The 11,067-nt window shown below is 36.4% G+C and overlaps 1 protein-coding gene across 1 annotated transcript in view; it reads left to right on the forward strand.

Annotated features, from left to right (window-relative positions):
* The window catches only part of CFAP20DC (CFAP20 domain containing), a 2,639,303-nt gene extending 2,630,761 nt beyond the window's left edge, over nt 1–8,542 (forward strand). The window contains exon 17 of the mRNA XM_044076355.1: nt 6,872–8,542. Coding sequence (XP_043932290.1) covers nt 6,872–6,972 — 101 coding nt within the window. The 3' untranslated portion in view covers nt 6,973–8,542. The remainder of the gene's footprint in view (nt 1–6,871) is intronic.
* Nucleotides 8,543–11,067: the final 2,525 nt, after the last annotated feature.

The raw sequence follows: 11,067 nt of genomic DNA on the forward strand, positions 1-11,067 counted from the left end.
TGCAATATTAAACAAGTGTCCTTATTTTTGAGCCTTTGTCCTGTCCTACTCCCCCCCCCTTATTTTTTGGGTCTGTTCCGATTGCTTGTGCTACTAGGCTAAAAGGTATGCAAGAAAATAATTCAGAACTCTAATATGCTCACATATCAGTCCATTTAAATAACACTAATAACCATTACTTGAAGTCATTCACCTGCTTCATTTGGGCTTATATTTGCAGATTGTTTTCCTTCCCTCAATGAGTTTCTCAACTTTTAGCTCATCTGTGCCATTTCTTTTTGTTTATCTTCCACATTTTTGGAATACTGGGAATGATTTCACTGACCATCTTTCTGCTGGTTGCCTTAGTCATTGCTCCCTCTCATTTGTGAGTTCATTATGCTGAGTTTGTAAAGTGCCAGGCTTATTATCTTGGATGAAATTGTCCAGTCAAACTGACACCACTTCTGGTTCCATAAACATTTTGTTCCTGACAGGAAGAATACTATCAAAATAATTTTCAACTCCTCCCTTTTTTCTCCACAGCAAACTCAATAATTGTTCTTTAAACTGATAGTTTTGGACTTTGAGCACTATGGGTCAAGCGAATCATTGTGCTAACCTTGTAGGGATACATACACTGAGCTCTGTCTAGTAATATTTTCTCCTGGGGGTATTTCTAGCCATAAATTCAGTTGATGTATCACTAAGTAGTAGCAGTCCTTTCCATTTACTCCCTCTCAAACATCTTAGGTTTCCTGTTCTCTCTTTCTTGCAGAATTAGAAGCAACAAAAAACTGGTCAAAATGCAAAGCTGTCATTTGAGCTGTGACTAGATTAATTCTACTGTTTCTTCATCAACTTCAGTTAATTGACTTCAAAGTGTTTCACAATTGCTAACCATCTGTCATTATTTTTGATATAGTCCATTAATATCCTGCTTATATTTAAAACTTCCATGTACTTTTTATCAATCTTTTCTTGAAGTTCTGGTATTTCCTTTCCTTCATATACCTTTATTTTTGGTTCTCTAGAATTCACTTCAGACATGTGTCAGGCCCCATTTGTTGAATGAAAGTCTTTTTCTCCAATGTATGGCCAACAGTTGCATCTTTCTCTTTTTTTCTTGACATTCAGGATGGTATTCATACTGGTCTTTTTTGTCTTTACTCAGGAAATTCTGATATTTCACAATATATTTGAATGTCTCATGAGGGGGGAAAAGCAAACCAGCTACTGACCACTTCAGTGCCATACTGGAAGTGCCAATGACCAAATGCAGTACCGAGTTTTTGGTTAAATGTATTAATATCTTTACACAATGATTTAGCCCCAAGTAAAACTTGTATGTAGATTTCAACCGGGAAACAACCTGATTAACAGGAAATATCCATACTCATCCTCAACAGCGAACCTGTAAGCCATCCTAACCGGAGACCAGTAATTTACCTTCAGTCAAAATAAATATGCCTGAGTTGATGCGGAATTTACTGTCTCAGAAAAATAATATTTGCTCATTAATAACCACATTCAGTCCCCAGTGATGATTAGCTTGATATCTTAATATAAAATAGCTCTCTTTAAACAACCATTGCTTTATTTCTTCTCTCATATGCAATAGATGTTGCAATAAAACCATAAATCTCATTTCAACAGCATCTTCCATTTCTACAAAGTGACTACCCAGAGTGACTAGTTAACCTTTGATTCTTAATAGCTCCCACATGTTCTAATATTCTTTCTAACCACCCTTTTTGTTTTTCCTATATAAAAATTGAGACACTAACAAAATGTATTGCACCTTTTGAGCTGCACACTAAGTGCTGAAATATATTACATATTGCCCATTAATCTCACACATATCCCACTCTAGCATTTAAGTGCAGCAGCACACTGCTTACACATATGCCCTCCTTGGACTTGTGCTATATATAGCAACTACGTATAATCCAACCAGCTATTCTACTACCTCTCCTATACACAAAAAATGGGCTCTCTGGTAAAATAGATTTCAACAAATCTGTCAATAATGGCAATAACATATGCCAATGCTGTCAAATATTAACTACTTTATTTGTACAGAATGAATGTCTGAATGCACAAACAAGTTTTTCCTGTTTTCTAAAGTTCCCCAAAATATTTATTCCAAGAAGTTTATTTCCTTTCTATTCACTTTATATTGTTGGTCCAAAATCCTCCTGATATTTTTCCCAAACATGCAATCAGTTGTTTCTTCCCATAATTTCTGTTATGTAATTCTTATAATAAATAAGATTTCTTTAAGTTCATCAAATTTATTACTCAAATGCCATGCTCACACCATTTAACCATATGGCAAAAAAAATGTATTGCTTTTTGGTTATCAATAAGTAAATTTTAAACCATATATATTTCTTTGTAAATATTCCAAGAAATTAATAGTCTGCCTGTACTACAAAAATATAAAACAGTCTATACATCTATAATACTTCAGAATTTTAAAGTTCTATATTCAGTGTAAATGTATATACTCCCTTCCAAATTTCTCTATAAACAAATTTTCATAAACTGCACCCATTGTCGTCCCTAGTTTTTGCAGATAGTACTCATCATTAAACAAAATAATTCTGCATCAATACAAACTCTTACAATTCCAAATTTTAACTACTTTGGGGATCGTCCCCTAAAAATGCATTTACTGCCTCTAACCCATCCCTCTGCTGAATAGTGCATTACAAATTTTTAACATCACAGATCAGCCAGTAATTATTAGGATGCCACTGAATGCTTCCCAATTTAATATAAGAAAATTACGTAACAGAATTTATGTTAAGGAACAACTGATTTTTAATGTCCTTCAAAAATCTTGACCTTCATGCACACCTCTGTGTGTGTGTGTGTGTGTGTGTGTGTGTGTGTGTGTGTGTGTGTGTGTGTGTGTGTGTGTGTGTATGTATGTATGTATATATATATATATATATATATATATATATATATATATATATGGGTCTATATTAGAACATCAAAGTTTCACAACTTTGAATGTTCTAATATCAACCCCTATTCAGCGAATGCTGAAAATAGCGAAGCTGCACAAAACCAAATTTTTTCCTAGGGAAAGAATTTGGTTGTCCGTTTCTGTCGCTTCGCTATTTTCAGCACTGTGGTGGAAAATTACAGGTCGGGTTCAGGTAAGTGTGTGATTGGGCAGGGGTTAGGTGAGTTAGGGTTAGGGCGCAGGTCAGGTAAGTATGCGATTGTGTGGATGTGAGAGTTAGGGCAGGTTAGGTGAGTTAGGGTTAAAGCGTGGGTGAGGTGAGAGTGCAGTAGTGATGGACCTTAAGGTTAGGGTTTGGGTTAAGGTAAGTGGATAGTTAGTGGTGTATGTACAGTTTAGTGTAGGGTTAGATGTAAGATTTTAGGTGTATTTGTGTGGATTGCTGTTTGTTTGGTGTGCTTGTGTTGTGTGTATGTGTTTCGGAACAGCAAATTTTTTCCCTAGGAAAAAATTTGCTGTTGTCAGCTTTCGCTGAATAGGAGTTGATATTGGAACATTCAAAGTTGTGAAATTTCGATGTTCTAATATAGACCCTATATATATATATATATATATGTATATATATATATTTATATATATATATATATATATATATATATATATATATATATATATATATATATATATATATATATATATATATATATATATATGTATATATATATATATATATATATATATATGTATATATATATATATATATATATATATATGTATATATATATATATATATATCTGTGTATATATTAGTGTGCATGTACATATATCGAGCTTATCTCCTGACCAGTGCTAACACAGGTCCCGAAGGGGGACAAGTCTCAGTGTTCACACTGGTGGTCCTCAGCCTGTGACCTTTTGGTTGCTTATTTCTGGAATAGACAATGAGAATCATACATTTGATAGCAAACCTATATTAAACACACACACGCGCGCGCACACGCACACATACACACACACACACACACACACACACACATACCTTTATATGGGAGGTAAAAGATATTAACTTCAAGTTATGGTACTTTTTTTGAAGTAGTTCATAAGCTTGAAAGCTTATGAATCTATGGACTAGCCTGGATGGAAAGGTCAAAAGTGTAGCAAAAGGTCCATGAGACCAGATTTCAGTATTGCTTAGCTAAATAATGCAGTGTCGCAGGATGAACTCTTAATATACATTAGCATGTATCTAAATCTACCATAACTAAAACAGGCACATTTATGTCAACTGCTGTTACTCGTGCATAGTCAGCTGCTTTTACTCGGGCATAGTAGAAAACTAAATAAACCCCTCTATCACCTGCTGGATTGCTGACTGTGTCACAGATAGGAGTCCAATAATAAAAATAGGGAAAGTTACCTTCATAAAGAGACCGGTCACCAGTGGAGTCCCCCAGCATTCTTTGCTGGCATCTGTCCTGTTCGGTATCTGCTTTTCTAAAGTAAATGTCAGTAACAAAGGGCTCTAGCTAAGTTTGTAGATGACTGCAAGCGAGGAACAGTCATCAAATCTCAAAATGATTTAGCCCTCCTACAGGAAGGTTTGTCTCAAATAACTGGTGCCAAAATCATGGACTGAAATTAAATGCCAAAAAATGCATTATTGAATCCTTTTGAACGTCATCTACACCAGGGAACTACTGCATTGACAATACGCCCCTAAGAGTTGACCCAGTTGTTTGGGATTTAGGTACGTATGTCAGTGACCTAACGTTTGATCAACTTGTGTTTATTGTTGTAAGAAAGTCCTTCTATATTGCACAGCTTATAAACAAAGGGATTATGTCTACATGTAGGGATTTCATCTTCTCCACTTTAGTCAAGCTCTCATAAGGCAGGTCATTGAATATAGTGCCTCCTTTTTCATGCATATGTACAGACACATGCAATAAATGGAGCACCCACAGAGATACCTTACTAAAAGGATACAAGGCTTAAACATATCATACATGCACTGACTCAAAGCATTGTCACTATTCTCTGTATCCTACAAATTGCCAAGAGTTGATCTGTGTGCTATACAAGGCATCCTCTAATCCATTACTATTGGATTTACTGCACATTAGCAAGCCCAATGGCATCAGAAATACTCATTCAAGGGATCTAAACCTTTTCTGCAACATCAATAGAACAGTTGGAGGGACAGGTATGCCTCGCAACTGTGGAACAGACTCCTCATCCACATAAAACAAAGTTCATCTATATCCATTTTCAGGTACTACATAAATCAATGGATGGGAAACAGAATATTTACTCCAAGACTGCTCCCTCTACTACTAATGGACAGATGCAGCTCCTAAATGCTTTATCCCATGCATAAATCCCCAATAGGGATGACTGCAATTAGGGGTACAGAGAATAGACAAGAGGGGTCTTAAATTTACTGGAAAAAACTGGCAAAGGAACTGAGGGAAAGGTAATAGAATGGAAATAGGATGGAAAGAGGTGAAGTAGACATTTGGACTGCAGGCTAGAGACTGCCTTCCTATCAGGAACATATATCAGAGTATAGACAAAGAGAAAGGGATAGGAAAATCCTAAATCAAAGAGCTGCAATGGTTGAGTTTTTAATAGCATCTACAACAAAAGTTGTTTTAAAAAAGGGATAATTTGTAAGGCATATAAAATATTGCATGATGACTATAGGAATCAGAGGAGGTTAGAAAAGATTGGGAAGAGAGGTTGGATAAGCAATTCCAAAGGAAACAATGGGAGGTCAGGTATATCTCCCAAACATGCAAAGCCTAGAAAATTTAGGATCTTTGCTTGGATGTGTTTGCATAGGTATTTTATACCCCAAAGATTTTTCCTCTGGTAGATGGGAAATGTTGGAGGTTTGATTGGGAAGAGAGAGACAAGTGAAACATATGTTTTGGGACCATAATGAGTTGGTTGACTTTAAAAATTCCCTACTCTGTCAGAAATGTTGGGTGAGCAAAACTGTAGCCAGATAAAAAAAAATGCATTTAGGATGCACCTTATACAAGTCAGAAGGACAGTTTGGTCTTTTACAGTCAGGGATTTATACATTAATTCACTTGCATTTATTTACCAGGACAATCCTATCATCTAAAGCCCTTTGTCAACTGAAGCCCAGATAGAAAAGTTGTATAACATACATGATATATGTTTTATTAGTTTTAATATAGACTAGAGTACAGTGATACACATGCAGGTTGTATAACAGTTTTGAAAATATTTGCATGTAATATAGAATTTTTACATTCACGTGCGTGTATACAAAGATGGAAGCAAGTGGATGTATCTACAGGTACAATTAGAAGCTATGGATTGTTTGAGTGCCTTAGTCTGAGCAAATATATAATTTACTGTACTTGAAGTCTAACTAGTTACTGTTGATAAATGTACTTTTTAAAGACTTTATTAGATAGGGACTGGTAAGTTATGCACTTGGCAGACTTATAGGTAAGAGAGAAAGGCTGTAATGATGAGTAAGAGTTAAGGAGACTGGACTGTAAGGACAGTATAGATCTAGTACGTAATAGTTACTATATAGTATAGTTTTTATTATATGTATGTATGGATTAGGTGCTTTGACTATTTGATTATTCCTTTTACTGGTTAACTCACAGCACACAGCTCTAAAAGCTAGTATTAATGAGAAAAAAAAAATCTGTTCTGTAATAACTTTGTATTCAGTATGCTACCATTTCTCATTCTTTTAAATGTTTTGTTAATGGAGTAATATTTCTCAGGTTTGCATTTTAAACCATATTTATTGTTTCTAAAAAATGTTAAATGAAAACTGAATTTTTTTAAGCATTTATAAAAAGGAGTAAGTCTTGTGCTGAAAGTTATGTTCTGTCTGTCTGAATGGCCTGTCATCTTTCCTTACAGGTTCAGTCCATGAAGATGATGATATTCTGACTCTGCTTTATGATCCTTGCCTAAACTGCTATTTCGATCCAGAAACTGGAAAATATTATGAACTAGCTTAACTAAAGATGTTCTTAAAGTAAATTCTCTCAGTAACTATGCTGCAGCAATTTAAAAACTTAAACCTCATACTTGAGTGTACATTATTAGATATGGAGAAAAAGGACTACAATAATGATGCTAATATACTGTATTAAATTATGAAGATGAATAATTATATATTTTATAAAGAATATGCAACAGTGTTATTTTATGGTCTAATATAAATTTACAAATGAGCTCATACAAGTCTGTGGCAGGTTCTCAGTATTTTATTGCCTTAGAGACCATAAATGAGTTTATATATTGCCAGTTTTTTCTTAGGTTCCTAAGAGAGTATTTCACTGGTAAAGAGTATAAAATACTCATGAATCATGTAATAGTGCTGCATGGATACAGTCACCTTCCAGAGTATGTAGTTAAATGTTTGAGGCTACATGTCACTCTTGGGTATTTCAGTCAAATTTAAACATACCTGTTATTTCCCAGTATTTCTCTACTGGAACAATATGAGTATTGCTTTTCCTGTTTTAGTAAACATCTATTGTACCCTCACAAATTTGTTCCTTTTTATGACATGGGTGCTACAAGACACTGCTGGATTCCAGTGTTGGTGTAATCAAGATGTAGAAATTGGTTTTAATGTCCATATCACTGGATGTTAAAAACCTTTTGCACAACACACAGTCTTGTGGCACTGTATGTTGTCAATATGTAATTTAAAATTTAGCATACGGTGTACAAGAATACTCAAATAATTTTTTGACAATACATATTCTAGAACCCCATTTAGTAGTGTGTATACATACTGCAGCCCATGTCTTCCAAAGCACATATATTTTCTTTTGATGCTACCACATTGCTTGTTTTAAACCCAATGGTTTAAACCAAGACAGTTTTGCAGAGTTTCAGTCACTCCCATTTGTAACACGTTTATCAAGAGTTAAATCTTATGCATAAAGGCAGTAAGAGATATCATTTGATATCTTAATACAGGACAGGTAAAGTCTGAAGAGTGAAAGTCAAGAACAGATACCTGTGATTCACTCTTGTCCATATCTTAAAGTTGTAGCAGAGCTGGAGCCATTGCAGATGAGTTATTTCCTACTGCTAAACCACTACCTCAGCCATGAGATAATTGGGAGTGACAAAACAAAACCTTTTTATTTTCAATAAAATAGCATAGTCATCTATGACAAATGCAGATTATAGCTCTATGTAAATAGTATCCAACTTGATATTATACTCCAAGGGTAGTATCATATTGTTACAGTGTAGCAGGTTCTATATCTGCACTGAATGATCTTTTATTTATGCATGTTGATGAATTTTGCATATACCTACTGATCTATTCTTTTTCATTAAAATGTTCAAAACCACTATTTTTATTTGCTAAGATGGACAAAATGAATACAAACAGCATATTAAATACAGTGTTGAATGTGATACAACTGACTATTTAATATGGAATGTTATATTCATAAAGCTGTATACATAAAATGATTTTAATATCCACTGAAATTAGAAGTCATGTACTTACCATAAATTGGCATCTTTGTTGTCCATTTTCATTCTTCCTCACTGATGGGTTATGGATCCAACCCTTGAAAATGACTTGGCTGCATTTCCAAGACTTGGATCTGAGTCTTGAGGTCCTCTGTTTTCCCATAATGCACTGCATCATCCCCAAACCCTCTGATTGGGCTTGCTGCCCTACTGCTTATAGAGTTGTAGAAACAGGATAAATTCAAGAAGGGTTGAGGCTCAAACCTGGAACCTGAGGGTTCCCAGAATCATCCAAAGATCTTCTAGCAGTGACAAGGCTGGGGCATGGCTGGGATGGAAGGTGAGGAAGAATTAAAATAGACAACATAGATGCCAAGTTATGGTAAGTACATAACTTCTAAATCTGATGTTGTCCTTTTCATTCTTCTTCTGCACTGATGGGTCAGAGTCCCCAACTACATAACTCTTGGAAGGCCCTGAAGAAAGAATATGCTGGAGCACTGTAGAACCAAAGAAAGCCATGCTTCTGGAGACAATGTCCAATTTGTAATGTGTGACAAAGATACAAGTCTTTGACCAAGTGGCTGCAGCTCAAATATCAACTGAAGCTCTGGAAGAAAAAGCAGAAGAGGTAGCCATAGATCTGGTAGAGTGGGCTTTAGGCTGATGAGGCATTTCCAATTCTCTCTGAGAATAAATCAGTGAAATACATCAGTAATCCATTTGGCCAGAGTAATTTTGGAAACTGCTTGACCTAAATGGTTAGGTGAGAGGGATACAAACAGTTGATCAGACTTCATCTACTTTTTCTTCTGTGAAGATAAAAAGCAGTTGTCTATGAATGTCAAGAAGATGCAGCATATATTTAAAGTTATTAGTAAAGCTGGGAAAGAAGACTGTCAGTTGAACTGACTGGTTAATGTTAATTTCTGTAGCCACTATAGGCATATCCTGTCTTTATGGAAAAAGATCCACAGAGGCCTAGCAGATAAGGCCTGGAGTTCAGAAACTCTTTTTGCTGAAGTAATACCTACCAAAAAGATAGTTTTCCAAGAAATACACTTCATCTTACAATTGTCTGCTGGTTCAAATGGTTTCTGAGTCAGCCGTTGGAGTACTAATGTAAGATCCCAAGGGGGAGAGGGGTCTTTTATGAGGAGGTCGAAAGAGAAATATTCCTTTCATAAAGGCTTTACATAACCTGGAAGTTGCCAAAGATAAGGATTCATTTCTAGTATGAAAATTGGGTATGGCATCTAGCTGCAGGTTGATGATAGAAAAACTATCTCCTTCTTTAAAAAGAGTACTGAGAAAAAGAAGGATGGCTGAAGTAGGCACCAAAAAATTGTCAATGTTCTCTTTAGTAGCCCATATTGAAAATCTTTTCCACTTGCTTTTGTACACCTTAGTGGAAGCCTTCTGGGAAGCTCAAAATAAAGTCCTGGACTGGGGAAGCCAGCCTGGACCACCTGACTATCACTGGAAGTGGAGAAACCATGCAGTCAGCTTGACGGTATGGAGACTGGGTTGCTGGAATTCCGATGAGTGAGATAGGAGGTCCAGAATAGGCTCCAGTATCCATGGAGGATATTTGAGGTGAGATCAAAGGAAGGGGAACCATACTTGACAAGGCCAAAAGGGGGCAATGAGTATGACTGAGCTCCTCAGCCTGCTTGCTTTCTTTAAAAACTTTGAGATCAATGGTAGAGGGGGATAAGCATATAGAAGACCTGGGAGCCAATCATGAATCAGGTCATCCCTCGGTGCCTCCCTTGGAGGGGAGATCAGAGTGAAATACTTGCTGCACTTGTCATTGAGGGGAGAGGCAAAGAGGTCATAGCAAGGCTGGCCCCAGTGGTTGAAAATCAATATTTGCTACTGATTGTTTGAGAGACCACTCGTGCGGAATCAGAATGGACCTGCTGAGTCTTTCCACAAGTGAGTTGGTTTTCTCTGATATATGTGGTGTGACTAGAAAGCAGTCTGAAGAGATCGCCAATTCCCAGACCATCATGGCCTCTCTGCACAATGGGTATGAATGGGTTCCTCGTTGTTTATTGATGTGCCAGACTAAAGACATGTTGTCAGTATGGACTGCAATAGTTCCTAGAAGGAAAATGTCCTGAAAGGCTTGCAACATTAGAAGGACTGCTCTCATCTCAAGGACATTGATATGCAGCTTGGTCTCCAGGGGGGACCACATGCCTTGGACCATCTTTCCATTGTAGTGCTCCCCCATACCAACTGGGAAGTATCCATCACTGTGGCAATTCAGGGGGAGAGAGAATGGTCTCCCCAGAAGCAGGTTGTCTTAAATGTGTCCACCATCGAATATGTTTTCAAATTGGAGTGAGTTTGATGGGAACAGATAGAGGCTGATAAAGAATGGACCACTGTATCACTAAGGTCCACTAGAGAATTTGCATAAAGAATCTTGCTAGAGGAACTAGAATAATAGCCCATAGACAGTGATCACAGAGCCTGCAGCGCTAATTTTGCAGGAGCGGATGGAAGAGACAGGAAATCCCACACCTGAAGTGTCCACTTGAGTTCCTTTAAATTCTAGATTTTGTATAGGAGTCAGTTTGGATTTTGCAAGATTTATTGTAATG

Source organism: Protopterus annectens, chromosome 7.part0 (genome assembly GCF_019279795.1).
Source record: "Protopterus annectens isolate FY-2018-M chromosome 7.part0, PAN1.0, whole genome shotgun sequence".
In the NCBI taxonomy this organism is placed as follows: domain Eukaryota; kingdom Metazoa; phylum Chordata; order Ceratodontiformes; family Protopteridae; genus Protopterus; species Protopterus annectens.